Genomic DNA, 18,278 nt, shown 5'->3' on the forward strand with positions numbered 1-18,278 from the left:
AAGAATGAGGTGATTTGGTAAAATGCTATGCCCAAGATAACTATCCGAGTGCCGGCGGTGGGGTGGTTCAAATAGCCTCGGCTATCACCTCATTATGTCCGGTCGTGATGGTCAAGTGGATTAAGGCGTCTTGTACATACCAGTTGCGTTGCTTCTGGGAGTATGGGTTCGAGTCACTTCTGGGGTGTGAGTTTTCAGTTGCATATTGTCCTGGGGACCATTCAGGCTTGTTCGCATTTGTGTTCCTCACGTGTGCCCCAAAGAATGAGGTGATTTGGTAAAATGCTATGCCCAAGATAACTATCCGAGTGCCGGCGGTGTGGTGGTTCAAATAGCCTCGGCTATCACCTCATTATGTCCGGTCGTGATGGTCAAGTGGATTAAGGCGTCTTGTACATACCAGTTGCGTTGCTTCTGGGAGTATGGGTTCGAGTCACTTCTGGGGTGTGAGTTTTCAGTTGCATATTGTCCTGGGGACCATTCAGGCTTGTTCGCATTTGTGTTCCTCACGTGTGCCCCAAAGAATGAGGTGTTTTGGTAAAATGCTATGCCCAAGATAACTATCCGAGTGCCGGCGGTGGGGTGGTTCAAATAGCCTCGGCTATCACCTCATTATGTCCGGTCGTGATGGTCAAGTGGATTAAGGCGTCTTGTACATACCAGTTGCGTTGCTTCTGGGAGTATGGGTTCGAGTCACTTCTGGGGTGTGACTTTTCAGTTGCATATTGTCCTGGGGACCATTCAGGCTTGTTCGCATTTGTGTTCCTCACGTGTGCCCCAAAGAATGAGGTGATTTGGTAAAATGCTATGCCCAAGATAACTATCCGAGTGCCGGCGGTGGGGTGGTTCAAATAGCCTCGGCTATCACCTCATTATGTCCGGTCGTGATGGTCAAGTGGATTAAGGCGTCTTGTACATACCAGTTGCGTTGCTTCTGGGAGTATGGGTTCGAGTCACTTCTGGGGTGTGAGTTTTCAGTTATATATATATATATATATATATATATATATATATATATATATATATATATATATATATATATATATATATATATATATATATATATGTCGTACCTAGTAGCCAGAACGCACTTCTCTGCCTACTATGCAAGGCCAGATTTGCTTAATAAGCCAAGTTTTCCTGAATTATTATATTTTCTCTAATTTTTTTCTTAGGAAATGATAAAGCTACCCATTTCATTATATATGAGGTCAATTTTTTTTATTGGAGTTAAAATTAACGTAGATACATGACCAAACCTATCCAACCCTACCTAACCTAACCTAACATATCTTTATAGGTTAGGTTCGGTTAGGTAGCCGAAAAAGTTAGGTTAGGTTAGGTTAGGTAGTCGAAAAACAATTATTTCATGAAAACTTGGCTTATTAGGCAAATTTGGCCTTGCATAGTAGGCTGAGAAGTGCGTTCTGGCTACTAGGTACGACATATATATATATATATATATATATATATATATATATATATATATATATATATATATATATATATATATATATATATATATATATATATATATATATATATATATATATATATATATATATATATATATATATATAAGGATAACCTTTACTACAGCGCACGGGATGAGTATGGGGTCCACTACGGCCCACAAGATGGGTATGGGGTCTACTACAACCCACATGATGGGTATGGGGTCCACTACAGCCCACATGATGGGTATGGGGCCCACTACAGCCCACATGATGGGTATGGGGTCCACTACAGCCTACATGATGGGTATGGGGTCCACTACAGCCCACATGATGGGTATGGGGTCCACTACAGCCTACATGATGGGTATGGGGTCCACTACAGCCCACATGATGGGTATGGGGTCCACTACAGCCCACATGATGGGTATGGGGTCTACTACAGCCGACGGGATGGATATGAGGTCCACTACCTCTCACACGATGGGTTTGGGGGTCCACTGTCACCCTCGGGATTACTATGGGGGTTGCTTAATAAATGAACAGAATCAATGAAACGTAAATTTCATGAGGAATGCACATACATCATTCAACAAGAAATCGATGAACATGAGGTCAAACTCTTTCCTCCTCCGGTAGAGGTCCTTCACGGCTGGAACATGATACAATTCCCTGGCGATGGCCGGTATCCCTTTCACTAAATGTGCCAGGTCTTTCCTGACGTCAAACATGTTCATATTCTCTTCCTTGAAGTACGGAAGACCGTGAGTAACTTCGGTGACATTTGGATGTCTGGATGACTTCGGGTGGTTGGTCAACATCACTACCTGGAAAGGAATATCCCATTCAATAACAACTACACAAAGTTTATTAATGTGTCTGTTTAATAGGTCGTTAAGGATTTTCGGGGAAAAGATTAAGTTTGTTAAGATGTTTAGCGACGTCCCACTACACTAACTGCTGAACTTTCCTTGGATTCAACTCACAACAGTTGCCTAACTCCAGCGTACTTATTTACTGTTTGTTAAATAAAGGCATCAGTTGGAAGGCAACGTTGCCCAAACGCTACTGGCCAGCTGCAGGAATTGAGTCCAGAACCTATCGGCTGTGATCTGACTGCGTCAAATGTCTGTAAATTCTGTTCCATAAACAGGGACTTCCAATATTGGTACGATGGTCACATTCGCTCATCATTGAAAACATTGTTATATTATGAAAAACGTGGTCTTTCCCAGGCGTAGTTGAAAATATCATATGAAAAGGGAATAATCATTCCATAGACAGGTCGTCTTCTAACAGAATCTTTCCTGCCTTTTAACAGAAAAAAAGAGGCTACTCTTGACAGCTGTGTTGCTGACCACTCGCGCCTTCCTCACTACACACATAGATAAGTAAGCCTTCTTAACAATGGTGTTCTGACTTAACCTTAGCCCCTCACCACTCTTTCCTGTCTCCTGTGTCGCCATCCCTCTCTCTGTATTTGACCTCATTCTCATCGCATTTTTTTTTTGCCTTCTCCAGTTTTCACCTTATTCCTTCGCCTTTAATTTTTCCTAATTTTTATCATATTATTGTATTTATATCATTCTCATACTTCTTCCATATTTCTATATTTTTTTCTCATCCTACATTTTACGTCTTTCCCTTACTTAACCCTTTTCCTACATTTCAAGCCTATTGCTGTACTTTGCCTTATTCTTATTTCAACCCTTTTCTACACCTATAATTTTTACTTCTTTTTTTAAGCATTTTTCTTTAACCTACTCGTCGATTATCTACCTCTCTCTTGCTATATAAATTGACTTTCCCTGCCTTTTTGAATGTCGCAAATTCATTAATTTTATTTTCAGTTTTTTTGGTCTTGTCTGTTTTCTAGCCACGTTTCTCTCATCATTCAACCCTTGTATATATTTAAAGCGGTGGAGAAAGGACCACAAACAGCTGCGTTTTAACTAGTCTAATCATATTATATCTGCCTTTAATTGCAGTCATAATTCTTTTGGAACAAATCTTAGTTTATCTAAGAGTAGTTATCGCCAAGAAAAGCGAAAAAATCGCCTTGAATCACCTAGGATATTTGACCAGACCACACACTAAAAGGTGAAGGGACTGCTTGAGAAGGTGAAGGGACGACTTGAGAATGGTCCAGGACGGACCAAAACGTCGTCGTCCCTTCACCTTCTAGTGTGTGGTCTGGTCAAATTACTTAAGCCACGTTATTGTGACTCATCGCCTGCACCTAGGATATCACTGTCAGAATGATATTATAGAAATAAGTGATAATTATTCTAAATCGGATGAGATCATTTATTTTTTAGTTACTCGTCAAGGATCACTTAGCGTCTTACCTCGTGTCCACGGCCGGCCAGAGCCTCAGCGAGAGACATGAAGACGTTCCTGTGGCTCTTGGTAGTGACGGGGAGGAGCATGAGGATCTTGTAGGACCTCTCAGGGGGCGCCAACTCCCCCGTGGCGACCCCCGCCACAGCCGCCACCAACACACACAGCGGCGCCAACTTCATCTGACGAAAGCGAAGCGCACATCACTTTAGTTTCCTGGTAACATAAACTAACATCTGAGAGTGAAACTCCAATATTTTGTGACTACATTCTATATATATATATATATATATATATATATATATATATATATATATATATATATATATATATATATATATATATATATATATATATATATATATATATATATATATTAGTATACTTTGGTAGCAGTCTTTCCTGTAGACATATATTATTAAATATGACCGAAAAAGTAAGATTAATAATTCTAACACGAATTTTCTCAATCTTTCGTACATTACGCTTCACTGTTGGAGGTAAATCAAAAATCAATTCTCCAAAATTCATTTTTATTTCTAGTCTCACGCGACACGGGCGCGTTTCGTAAAACTTATTACATTTTCAAAGACTTTAGTTCACAAATACACAACTGAATAGAACTTACGTATCTCCGATTTTATATCTACATTTGAGTGAGGTGGAAGGGGTGATGTGGCATTAACACAAGACAGAACAAAATGTGGTATTAATAGGGTATTAATTTCATCAACACAAGACAGAACAAGGGTATTAATAGGGTATTAATTTCATCAACACAAGACAGAACACGAAACAATGGATATTGAATAGAAGTGTTTGTAGAAAGCCTATTGGTCCATATTTCTTGATGCTTCTATATTGGAGCGGAGTCTTGAGGTGGGTAGAATATAGTTGTGCAATAATTGGCTGTTGATTGCTGGTGTTGACTTCTTGATGTGTAGTGCCTCGCAAACGTCAAGCCACCTGCTATCGCTGTATCTATCGATGATTTCTGTGTTGTTTACTAGGATTTCTCTGGCGATGGTTTGGTTGTGGGAAGAGAAAGGGTGGGTTGTGGGAAGGTCTCTTCCCACAACCAAACCATCGCCAGAGAAATCCTAGTAAACAACACAGAAATCATCGATAGATACAGCGATAGCAGGCGGCTTGACGTTTGCGAGGCACTACACATCAAGAAGTCAACACCAGCAATCAACAGCCAATTATTGCACAACTATATTCTACCCACCTCAAGACTCCGCTCCAATATAGAAGCATCAAGAAATATGGACCAATAGGCTTTCTACAAACACTTTTATTCAATATCCATTGTTTCGTGTTCTGTCTTGTGTTGATGAAATTAATACCCTATTAATACCCTTGTTCTGTCTTGTGTTGATGAAATTAATACCCTATTAATACCACATTTTGTTCTGTCTTGTGTTAATGCCACATCACCCCTTCCACCTCACTCAAATGTAGATATAAAATCGGAGATACGTAAGTTCTATTCAGTTGTGTATTTGTGAACTAAAGTCTTTGAAAATGTAATAAGTTTTACGAAACGCGCCCGTGTCGCGTCAGACTAGAAATAAAAATGAATTTTGGAGAATTGATTTTTGATTTACCTCCAACAGTGAAGCGTAATGTACGAAAGATTGAGAAAATTCGTGTTAGAATTATTAATCTTACTTTTTCGGTCATATTTAATAATATATATATATATATATATATATATATATATATATATATATATATATATATATATATATATATATATATATATATATATATATATATTTATTTATTTATTTATATATATACAAGAAGGTACATTGGGTTTGTGAGAATACATTGGATAGTACAGTATTTACATTCTTGTAAAGCCACTAGTACGCACAGCGTTTCACAATATATATATATATATATATATGCGAACAAGCCTGAATGGTCCCCAGGACTATATGCGACTTCTTGTCCGGCCGTGATGGTCAAGCGGATTAAGGCGCCCTGTAGTTACCAGTTGCGTTGCTCCTAGGAGTATGTGTTCGAGTCACTTCTGGGGTGTGAGTTTTCAGTCATATATATATATATATATATATATATATATATTCTGTATTTACTATCTTTTGATACTCAGGCTTTCGGACTCACACCATCAGTCTGAAGAAAACACAAGTCATGGGACAAGGAGTGAGTAGTGGGATAAGGCACAACTCGCTGCAGTTATGCTTTTTCCGACTGCAGCGAGTTGAGTCGTGTGTTTTTCGTTACCCCAGTGAGATTGAACTGCAGCGAGTTGAGTCGTGTGTTTTTCGTTACCCCAGTGAGATTGAACTGCAGCGAGTTGAGTCGTGTGTTTTTCGTTACCCCAGTGAGATTGAACTGCAGCGAGTTGAGTCGTGTGTTTTTCGTTACCCCAGTAAGATTGAACTGCAGCGAGTTGAGTCGTGTGTTTTTCGTTTCCCCAGCGAGCCTTGCACAGACATCGCTAATGGTCAATGACGTCACCAGGTAGCCACTCAATGACCCTGCACAGGCATTGCTAATGGTCAAAGACGTCATCAGCTAGCCAATCATGCCGTCTTAATCTTCCCTGAATAAGTTCGTTTTCTGTTATTCTGTATTTATTCCCATTTTCAATATTTATAGCAAAGGGGATTAAAATGCTGCCTTCTGTCAAGCCTAATATGCAATGGCGTTAACCATTATAAGCTCGTTTTTCTCAATAAGGTATTACCATACTGTTTCCCATTGTCTAAGATCATTTTATAGCTAAGATTTCATATTAACATAAGAAATGAGTTCAAATCCTGTAACTAAACCAGTATTTACCCAGATCTTTTTTTCCTAAATGTAAAACTTATCCAATTTATTCCTGTTCTGTTTCATGTTGATACGTTTAATAGGTTATTAATATCCCCCTTTACTATGTCCATTCAGTCACACCTCTATCATGTCACCCCTATTTCTTCTTCTTCATCTTTCTAGATAAAGTAATTTGAGCTTTGACAATCTTTCTAGAAGGATCGTTTATTTCTCACAGGGCAAAATAAAAATGAAAACCGCTATCAGTCATATATATGAAAAACAGGGCCCTGGGCATTGGCAATTTCAATGCAAGTTCAGTAGTAATCCAATATTGTCCCTAACCATATACACGTCTCACATTCGCTCAAAACATGCCTCCCACACCTTACTGTAGCATATAACAAATCAAAATATTCATTCAGTAAATGCAAGCCTCTCATGTTTTGAAATAAGGCGTTCTGCAGTTATCTTCTTTTGTGACGTCATCATCCCCTAATGCGGCGCGAGGCGCCAACGTGCTAAATGTGGATCCCAGGAGGTTCACACATAAGTGTGAACTCTTAATCAGGCTTGATACCTCAACTGTACTCTGTGCTTCATCAGTCAATATTCAGATACAATAGCTCATTGCTTATATTTTCCATTATTCATTTCATAAACCCGATCAAACCATCCTAACCTAACTTATTATATATAACAAACAAATACATTCTACAGACCAGTTGTTGTTGTTGTTTAGTGGCATCACGAAAAGCGACCTCAGGTATAGGGATAAGGTATTGTTGGCCATTAGCATATATGTGTCAAGGTATTACAGCACCTGACTGGTCAACTATGTGTGACGTCACCAGATAACCAATGCGACCTTTGGCATCCTACCTGTATATGTACTGTATTTGATGTTATTATTAAAAAATGACTAGACTAGCCATCCCCTACCTAACCTAATCAGAGGTTTAAGAATATACATTTTAGTCATCCAAAACTGTAATCGTTATTCAGTGATAAGTTCAAAAACTAAAACAGCAGCCCAAATGTCATACCGCTATTTTTGCAGAATCGTACATCTGGCAGCATAGCAGGTGAGCTGAACATAAGAATAAAGGTAACTGCAGAAGTCCTATTGGCCCATACGAGGCAGCCTCTATATATCTCCACCCAATCTCATTCATATTCATGTCCACCTTTTGCTTAAAACAACCAAGGGATCCCACTTAAAGTGTTAGTTTACAATAATAGTTTTAATAAATAGCTCTCATTCTAGTTTTATACACAACAGCAATTATGAAACCCTATAGCTAGATATCGTACTGTAATCCACAAGTAGCTATCACACATCTGGCAGCACAGCGGATTAGTAGCTGTGTTGATAGGCTAGTCAACTGTCCTCACATCCATCAAATAGCTATCCAAATGTCGCGCCTCAATTCATCCATCTAGCAACTTAGCTGGATGCTAGTCACTATATTCATAGGCTAATCATTTCTACACCTCAAAAATAAAAAATCCTAGTTTTATTACACAAATCAGCTAACTTGTTTCTAAAGCAACAGTCGCAAATACAAGCATACATACCTACACATACTCCACAACCTATACATTCATAGAGAATAGCCTAGTTTTTTGCTACCATTTCCCCATTAATCAGATGTAATTTATGCCATACACAGAAAATACAACATTTACACACCAAATATGCCATTTATGCACAAAATATATTATTTACACTCAAAATATGCCATCACACAAAAATATGCCATTTATAGACAAAATATGACATTTACATACAAAATATGCCAGTTGCACCCATAATATGCCATTTACACAATATTGCATGTACACTCAGAGTATGACATTTACACAAAGTACGGTATTTGTACAAATATATCAAAATGCTTATGCATTTAGACAATAAAAAATGCGCTTTCACTAAAATTACACAAGTTTACAAACATAATTTTCACAAAAATACCCTTACATTGTCTCATAAACCAAATACACTTACACCATGAAGATCTATTTTTTCAGATTACAGAGCTTACACAAAATACACAATTTGCACACAAAAATACGGTTGCACCAGTTCCACTTCAGCAAATTAAAAACACAATTTGCATAAATGCACTATTAGTACAAAAATTATTATAAAATATGGACAATTATTACACAATTTGTGTGATTATTATACATCTTTGCACAATTAATACAAGAAAACTTGCTATATAATTTCTCAACTTGCACAATGACAATCAATACACAAATGCATAAATAAACAATTCGTCCATATGCAATTACACAACATGCGCAATTAATAAACAACTTTCACAAATATTACACATCTTTCATAATTATTAAACAACTTGCACAAATACATATCTAGCACAAGTACGTACAATACATAACTACCCCAAATATGAAAATACACAACTAGCATAAATACAATTGCGACATTTACACAACTTGCTCAAAAATAAAATAAATACACTACTTACCAAAATATGAACAATACATAACTAGCACATATTCATTTAAATACACAAATACGCAATTTCCACAAATACACATACAAAACATATACAATTAATACATGCAACTTGCACAAAACAATACACAATTTATGGAAATATAATCAATACATAATTGCAATAATCATACAACTTATGCAAAATACATAATCTGCACAATTAATACACAAGTATATTAATTGTGCTATATATGTACAAATACAAGCACAACCAACTAGGTCAAACAATACACAATTTGCATGATATTTTCTGGGTATATTTAGGAAATTAATTATAATATGCTGAGCTTAACCAACTCCCCAAAACTTTGAATTTCACATATAAAAATGGTACATATGACTTCCGATGGGCTTAATATAAAACACATTCTTTTTCCATTAAAATTTCAACATTATTAGTGCTAAACTATTCATCTAGCATATGTCCACTGTTTTTTATGTCTTATTAATACCTTCCTCGTTACATCCTCTCCAATCAGACCACCCATATATATTTATGCAAACCATCTAACAGACTTATTTGTTCCGGCCTTAGTTATGTTAGGGCAAGTGGGGTTAGGTAAAGTCAGTATTTTCTATGATAATTTTAGGCAAATTTGCTATATCTCATCAAAATGCATCCTGTTAAAACTTAAATTCGTCTAAATCTATCAAAAATATACTTATACTACGCAAATTTGACTAAATTCAACCTAGCAAAAGCTAAACTAACAAAATATGAGCATCCCATATCCTCACATACAAGCCTATGTCACCTCTGTCCAAACATTACATGAGTTGGCCATATAGCTCAAACCTCCCAAATAGGAAAATTTACACTATTTCATAAACATGCTAGTTCATTACCCCTAAGATATTATATATGTCCTTCCCTACACGACCTCATCTAACCTGACCTAGCATATCCAAACCTAGATTTAGTTCAAGTTGGTGAAATTTAAACTATGCCACCTAAATTCAATCTAATTTAAGGCAATTTCCACCAAATATACCCCAATGTTGTGTAGCATAGCACTACCGAAGCCCATTTTTACCAACATTTTCTCCTATTCCATACTACCCTACGCAACCTTACCTAACCTAACCTAGCATATCCAAACCTAGATTTGGTTAAAGTTGGCGAAATTTATGCTATTCCCACCTAAATTTGACCTAATTTAAGACAATTTCCACCAAATATACCCAAATGTTGTGTAACATAGCACTGTCAAAGCCCATTTTTTTTTTACCAACATTTTCTCCTATTTTCATCTTACCCTACACAACCTCACCTAACCTATCCTAGCATATCCAAACCTAGATTTGGTTAAAGTCGGCGAAATTTAAGTTATCCCACATAAATTCGTTCTAATTTAAGGCAATTCCCACCAAATATCCCCAAATGTTGTGTATCACAACACTGCCAAAGCCCATTTTTACCTACATTTTCTCCTATTCCATCCTACCCTGTTCAACCTTACCTAACATAACCTAGCATATCCAAACCCAGATTTGGTTAAAGGTGATGAAATTTAAGCTATTCCCACCTAAATTTGACCTAATTTAAGACAATTCCCACCAAATATATCCAAATGTTCTGTATCATAGCATTGCCCAAGCCCATTTTTTTACCTACATTTTCTCCTATTCCATCCTACCCTACGCAACCTTACCTAACCTATCCTAGCATATCCAAACCTAGATTTGGTTAAAGTCGGCAAAATTTAAGTTATCCCATATAAATTTGACCTAATTTAAGACAATTTCCACCAAATATACCCAAAAATGTTTTGGAACATAGCACGGCCAAAGCTCATTTTAGCTGAGTTTTCACCTATTCCAACCTGCCCTAGACAACCCTACCCAGCCTCTCCTGGCATATCCAAAGTCAGATTTGATTATAGTTGGCAAAATTTATGCCTTCCCCACCTAAATTTAACCTAATTTAAGCCAATTTCCACCGAATATATCAAAATGTTTTGTATCTTAGCATGGCCAAAGTTCATTTCACCCAAGTTTTCACCTATTCCATCTTACCTTACACAGCCTTACCTAACCTGACCTAGCATATCCCAAGCTAGATTTGATTAAAGTTCGTGAAATTTATGCTTACTCACCTAAATTCAACCTAATTTAAGACAATTTCTACCCAATATACCAAAAATGTTTTGTTACATAGCTCAGCCAAAGACCATTTTAGCCAAGTTTTCACATATTCCAACCTACCCTACATAGCCTTACCTATCCCTGACCTAGCAGATTTGATTAAAGTTGGGGAAATTTAAGCTATCGCCACCAAATTGGAGACAATTTCCACCAAATATGCCTAAATGTTGTGTATCATAGCACAGCCAAAACCCATTTTACCCACATTTTCACCCATTCCATCTAAACCTGGACCCAACCTCTGATGCGACATATACTCAGAGAGGTGATGTTTTTTGGATATGAACCTAAACGCCCATGCCTTACCTGCAAGAGTCTTGGAGCTTTGTTGAATATTTTATCTATTTTTCTTCGAAAACTGAAGTTTTGGATATGAACCTATCCGCACTGTGTCTAACCTGCTAGGTTCTTTGTTGAACATTGTAACCATATTCATAGAAAAGTGATGTTTTGGATATGGACCTAACAGCCCCTCTCCTTTAAAACTTGGAACTGTGTTCAATATTGTAGATATAGTGTTGGGTATGTGTTTTGTTTTTACACATCAACCCAACCGTCCTGGACCTAACCTCCCTTCATCTAACTTCAAATTTATCGTAAATATGGAAGGACGTGTTGTTTGTGCATCAACCCAACCGTCCTTGACCTAACCTCCATTTATCAAACTTCAAATTTATCATAAATATGGGAGGACCGTGTTATTTGTGCATCAACCCAGCCGTCCTGGGCTTAACCTCCCTTTATCTAACTTCAAATTTATTGTATTTATGGGAAGAAGGTGTTGTTTATGCATCAACCCAACCTCATAAGAACATAAGAACATAAGAACAAAGGTAACTGCAGAAGGCCTATTGGCCCATACGAGGCAGCTCCTATTCTATAACCACCCAATCCCACTCATATACTTGTCCAACCCGTGCTTGAAACAATCGAGGGACCCCACCTCCACAATGTTACGCGGCAATTGGTTCCACAAATCAACAACCCTGTTACTGAACCAGTATTTACCCAAGTCTTTCCTAAATCTAAACTTATCCAATTTATATCCATTGTTTCGTGTTCTGTCCTGTGTTGATACTTTTAATACCCTATTAATATCCCCCCGGTTATGTCCATTCATCCACTTGTAAACCTCTATCATGTCACCCCTAACTCTTCGCCTTTCCAGTGAATGCAACTTAAGCTTTGTTAATCTTTCTTCATATGAAAGATTTCTAATTTGGGGAATTAACTTAGTCATCCTACGCTGGACACGTTCAAGTGAATTTATATCCATTCTATAATATGGCGACCAAAACTGAACTGCATAATCTAAATGGGGCCTAACTAGAGCAAGATATAGCTTGAGAACCACACCAGGTGTCTTGTTACTAACGCTGCGATTAATAAATCCAAGTGTCCGATTTGCCTTATTACGAACATTTATGCATTGATCCTTTTGTTTTAAATTCTTACTAATCATAACTCCCAGATCCCTTTCGCAATCCGACTTCGCAATCACAACACCATCTAGCTCGTATCTTGTAACTCTATCATCATTACCTAACCTCAGAACTTTACATTTATCAGCATTAAACTGCATCTGCCAATCCTTTGACCATTTCCAAACCCTATCTAGATCAACTTGAAGTGATAGTGAGTCCTCCTCCGAATTAATTTCCCTACCGATTTTCGTATCATCGGCAAATTTGCAAATGTTGCTACTCAAACCTGAATCTAAATCATTTATATATATTATAAACAACAGAGGTCCCAGGACAGAGCCTTGAGGCACTCCACTTACAACATTTTCCCACTCTGACTTGATTCCATTTATACTAACTCTCTGTTTCCTTTGGTATAGCCATGCCCTAATCCAGCTTAATATAGCACCCCCAATACCATGAGACTCTATTTTTTTAATCAGTCTTTCATGTGGCACTGTATCAAAAGCTTTGCTAAAGTCAAGGTATACAACATCGCAATCCTTACCACTATCAACTGCCTCAACAATGCTAGAATAAAAAGATAACAAATTTGTTAAACATGAACGGCCATTTATAAAACCATGTTGCGACTCAATTATTAATTTATGTTTTTCAAGATGAAGACGAATTTTATTTGCTATTATAGATTCGAGTAACTTTCCCACAATAGACGTTAGGCTAATTGGTCGATAGTTAGACGCAAGTGATCTATCTCCTTTCTTAAAAACTGGTATCACATTAGCAACTTTCCAAAACTCTGGCACTCTGCCTGACTCTATTGATTTATTAAATATGGTTGACAGTGGGTCACAAAGCTCCTCTTTGCATTCTTTAAGCACCCTAGCAAACACTTCATCCGGCCCTGGGGATTTGTTTGGTTTGAGTTTTACTATTTGTTTAAGAACATCCTCCCTGGTAACTGCTAAACTCGTCAACCTGTCCTCGTCCCCACCCACATAGACTTGTTCGGCTGAAGGCATATTGTTAAGTTCCTCTTTAGTAAATACAGATACAAAATATTTATTAAAAATACTACTCATCTCTTCATCACTATCTGTTATTTGACCTGTCTCAGTTTTTAATGGACCTATCCTTTCCCTAGTCTTAGTACGATATAACTGAAAAAACCCTTTAGGATTTGTCTTTGCTTGCCCTGCTATGCGAACTTCATAGTTTCTTTTTGCTTTCCTTATCTCTTTTTTAACATTTCTAACCAGTTGTACGAATTCCTGTTCTAAAGTGACCTCCCCATTTTTAATCCTTTTGTACCAAGCTCTCTTTTTACCTATAAGGTTCTTCAAATTCTTTGTTATCCACTTTGGGTCATTAGTATACGATCGATTCAATTTGTATGGTATACTACGTTCCTGTGCTTTGTTTAGAATATTCTTAAATAAGTTATATATTGAATCCACATCGAAATCCCCATTTAAGTCACCTATCGCTGGGTTCATGTCTCGCTCCAAGACCGGCCCACACCCCATACCCAAGCCTTTCCAATCAATTTGACCCAAAAAATTTCTTAGGCTATTAAAATCAGCTTTTCGAAAATCTGGCACTTTAACAGAATTTTCTCCTACTGGTCTATTCCATTCTATGCTAAATCTGATTTCTTTGTGATCACTGCTCCCTAGCTCACTCCCTATTTCGATGTCATTAATTTGCGTTTCCCTGTTAGTTAACACTAAATCTAAAATATTATTTTCCCGCGTTGGTTCCTTAATGTGTTGCGTAAGAAAGCAATCGTCAATTAATTCTAGAAAATCTTCTGCTTCACTATTCCCTGTTTTGTTCAACCAGTTTATTCCGCTAAAATTAAAGTCACCCATGACATAAATACTGTTAGATCTAGATGCTCTAGATATTTCATCCCATAGATGCTTTGCTTCCATTCTGTCTAAATTTGGTGGCCTATATATTACTCCTATTATAATATTATTAGCTTTTTCGTTTAATTCAATCCAAATAGTTTCTGTGTGTGGCTCTGTTTTGATTCCCTCTTTGAGACTACATTTCAAATTGTCCCTAACATATATGGCTACTCCACCTCCTCGTCTAATATATCTATCTGTGTGAAATAGTTTAAATCCATATATTTGATATTCAGCTAATAGTTCTCTATTTTCTACATTCATCCACGTTTCGGTAAGTGCAATAATATCTATTTTTTCTGTGCAGACAAGAGCATTTAATTCGTTAATTTTATTTCTTAGACTTCTACTGTTAGTGTAATATACACTAAGTGAATTGTTATTTTGCGGACCTTCTCTTTCCCTGATCGTTTTGCCAATTCCTTTCTCCCACAAACACATACTTTTATTACCTCCTTCCTCCAAATCAATTCCCATACCTCTATCTACTAACAGTTTAAACCCAAACAAACACCTCTAACCACTTCTTCTAGCGAGTTCGCAACAGCAACAACCCCAGCTCTCGATAGATGCACCCCATCACGAGCATACATTTCATTTCTTCCATAGAAGTGTTCCCAGTTGTCTATGAAAGATATTGCATTTGATTTGCAATATCTTTCCAGCCGGCAATTGACACCAAGCGCCCTCGATATCCATTCATTTCCCACTCCCTTTCTTGGAAGAATGCCACATATGATCGGGATTCCTCCCTTGCTCCTAACTAACCTCCCTGGAACCTAACCTCTGATACACGAATCTTGGTTCAATATTGCATCATACTTGTAGCATATTTTTTTTCACATAATTCAACCATCCTCAACCTAACCTCTATTACCTGGGGGAGGGAGGTTAATGGAAAATATGATAATAATGGGAATTTTCTTTACATCAGTTCAACTTAACCATCCTTAACCTAACCTTAGTTAGAAAGGGATATAACTCACCAAAATTATTTAATTACCATTTACCTTATTTTCCTTATCCTAACCCATAACCAGAGGGTTCCTTTACCTCGAAATTATACTATTTATTTAAAGTAGGAATATATTTTTACATATAAACCTAACATTCCCTAATTTAACCCTATACTCTAATTTCGAGGTAAAGGGGGGTCTAAACCCTCTGGTTATGGGTTAGGATAAGGCTATTAAACGTATCAACATGAGACAGAACATGAAACAATGGGTATAAATTGCATAAGTTTAAGATTTACGAAAAAGTCCTGGTAAATACTGGTTAGGTAACAAGGGGAGAATGCTGAGATACATGATAGTTCTCGCTCTGAGTTGCTCCCCCTTTTGATACAAGCAATGGCCGATGGTGTACTGGAAGTAAATATGAAATTTAAAATAGTCTAGGGATGATGGTATTTTACATTAGGTTTCAGGGTCACTTTTGTTGAAACGAAAAACACACGACTCATAGACCGGCTTTTTAATACCCTTGATCGTGCCTGTGCAGGAACGCTGAGCGGCTAGCTGGTGACGTCATTGACCATTAGCGATGCCTGTGCATGGGTCACCAGGGTAACGAAAAACACACGACTCAACTCGCTGCAGTCGGAAAAAGCAAAACTGCAGCGAGTTGTGCCTGTCCCACTTCGAAGTGCCTCCCTCCACCTTCCTTTCCCACTTCGAAGTGCCTCCCTCCACCTTCCTTTCCCACTTCGAAGTACCTCCCTCCACCTTCCTTCTCCGCGTCCCTCCACTTCCCTTCTTGATCCTGATAACGGCCCGATAAGGCACAACTCGCTGCAGTTTTGCTTTTTCCGACTGCAGCGAGTTGAGTCGTGTGTTTTTCGTTACCCCGGTGACCCATGCACAGGCATTGCTAATGGTCAATGACGTCACCAGCTAGCCGCTCAGCGTTCCTGCACCCACTAGATGGGTATCCCACTAGATGGGTAAGCCTATCCATATTGATATTTTCCAATTTACGTTGATACTTTCTATGCTCACGAATTGTAGAAAGATATGTTCAAGTTATCTTACGACTAAGTATTACTCTCACCTATGAGAGATATTTGCTCTCTCAGTCGGTCTGTGGTGTTGTTTACAAGTAAGTTAAGAATCGTTTCAGGTGGTTCTACTCTGCGAGTAACCAGGCATCTTGCTATGAAAGAAAAAAAACGTGGAATTCGGATAAAACCTCATTTCTCCAAATAAATGTAAGCAATTACGTCCATTTAACCAAAAATATCCATTATAAAACAACCAAATCAACGTGGTTGATAAGCGAAACACAGGCTGATGGAATATTCAGACTATTGAAGAAAATTTTAGAAGCTAGCAAATTTATGGTTGTAATTAATGGTGTAAGATCACCTGGAGGAACACAGCCGACACGCCCGCGCTGACTCTCAGGTCTGACTGGAGACTGTAGGGCTGACCATGGCCCTCTACACACAACAACTGCCACATATATCTTACTCACGGACACGCAGCGTGTAGAGAAATGGAGGGGAGGGGGGTGTTGGGTAAGAGATTGAGGGTTGTGGGGTACGAGGTGGAGGGGGGGGGGGACGAGATGGGTAAGGAATGGGGGAGAGGGAGGAGTTGGGTGAGAGAGGGGATGCTTGGAGAGATGGAGATGGATATGACGGTATGTTTGAGAAGAGAAAAGAAGGAGGGGATAATGCTTTATGAGTGGGAAGGAGAGAATGGGGAGAAAGGTAGTAAGGTGAGAGGGAAAGGATGTAGAGGGATGGGGGAGTAAAAAGATAGAGGGAGGGAGGAGATGGGGAGCAAAGGACAAGGGTGAGGCGAGGGATAGGAGAATATGGAGAGACCAGGGCACAGACATGTACCCTCACTAGAATATATAGAAGATAAAGTCTGTCTCTCTCTGTCTGTTTGTCTGTCTCCGTCTGTCTGTCCGTCTGTGTCTGTCTGTCTCTCCGTCTGTCTGTTCGTCTGTCTGTTTGTTGGTCGGTCTGTTGGTCTGTTTGTCTGTCTCCCCGTCTGTCTGTCCGTCAGTGTCTGTCTGTATGTCTGTCCATCTTTCTGTGCTTGCTGAACGCCGACAACATGTTATCATACATACACATTCGAGAACTGCCATTGAAACTTTTCAACAAGAACACATGTCACAACATCCATCTGATCACAGATGTCATATCATTAATGCAAACCCTCAAACATCAAGGCCGTCGAGTACTTCTCAACTGGGTGCCAAGTCATGTGGGAATAATAGGAAATGACTTTGCAGACGAAGCTGCCAAACTTGCAACTAAGAGAAGAAATGTAGACACTTACATACCACAGAGTCTATCAAAGATTTAGAAAGTAATTTGAAATAGAGCAATACAGAAGAGGTACAGTGACACAACACAGCAGTTTCATCATCAAGATCTGCAGGTTGGTACAAGAATTCAACCAACTACGAACCAATTATTTTAATTAAAGGGAGCAGTTGAACAACAGAAGTGCACTTACATCACATCAGGCTTGGAAACCCATATGCATGGGAAATAGGCTTACAGGTTCCAGAAGACGAGAGGAAATGTCAGCACTGTGGAGAAATCCCTGACAGACTACTGGAACCTGATCTAACACAATGCATATTTTCAAAACCAATAAGATTTCAACTAAGATTCAACAGAGTTTAAGAAGTCGTTAAACACATGGGGGCATTGTTACGGTAT

At 38.2% G+C, this 18,278-nt stretch overlaps 1 protein-coding gene across 2 annotated transcripts in view; it reads right to left on the minus strand.

The window, feature by feature from the left end:
* LOC123762357 (UDP-glycosyltransferase UGT5-like) overlaps positions 1–17,012 on the minus strand; it is a 61,321-nt gene extending 44,309 nt beyond the window's left edge. The window contains exons 1-3 of one of the 2 annotated variants that reach the window (XM_069323728.1): positions 16,960–17,012; positions 3,803–3,976; positions 2,039–2,281 (exon numbers count right to left, since the gene is read on the minus strand). In XM_069323728.1, coding sequence (XP_069179829.1) covers positions 2,039–2,281; positions 3,803–3,976 — 417 coding nt within the window. In that variant the 5' untranslated portion in view covers positions 16,960–17,012. Of the gene's footprint in view, positions 1–2,038; positions 2,282–3,802; positions 3,977–16,645; positions 16,773–16,959 lie in introns of those variants that run through there. The other variant, XM_069323737.1, reaches the window with a different exon arrangement.
* Between the last annotated feature and the right edge of the window lie 1,266 nt (positions 17,013–18,278).

The sequence above is a fragment of the Procambarus clarkii genome, chromosome 2 (genome assembly GCF_040958095.1).
Source record: "Procambarus clarkii isolate CNS0578487 chromosome 2, FALCON_Pclarkii_2.0, whole genome shotgun sequence".
In the NCBI taxonomy this organism is placed as follows: domain Eukaryota; kingdom Metazoa; phylum Arthropoda; class Malacostraca; order Decapoda; family Cambaridae; genus Procambarus; species Procambarus clarkii.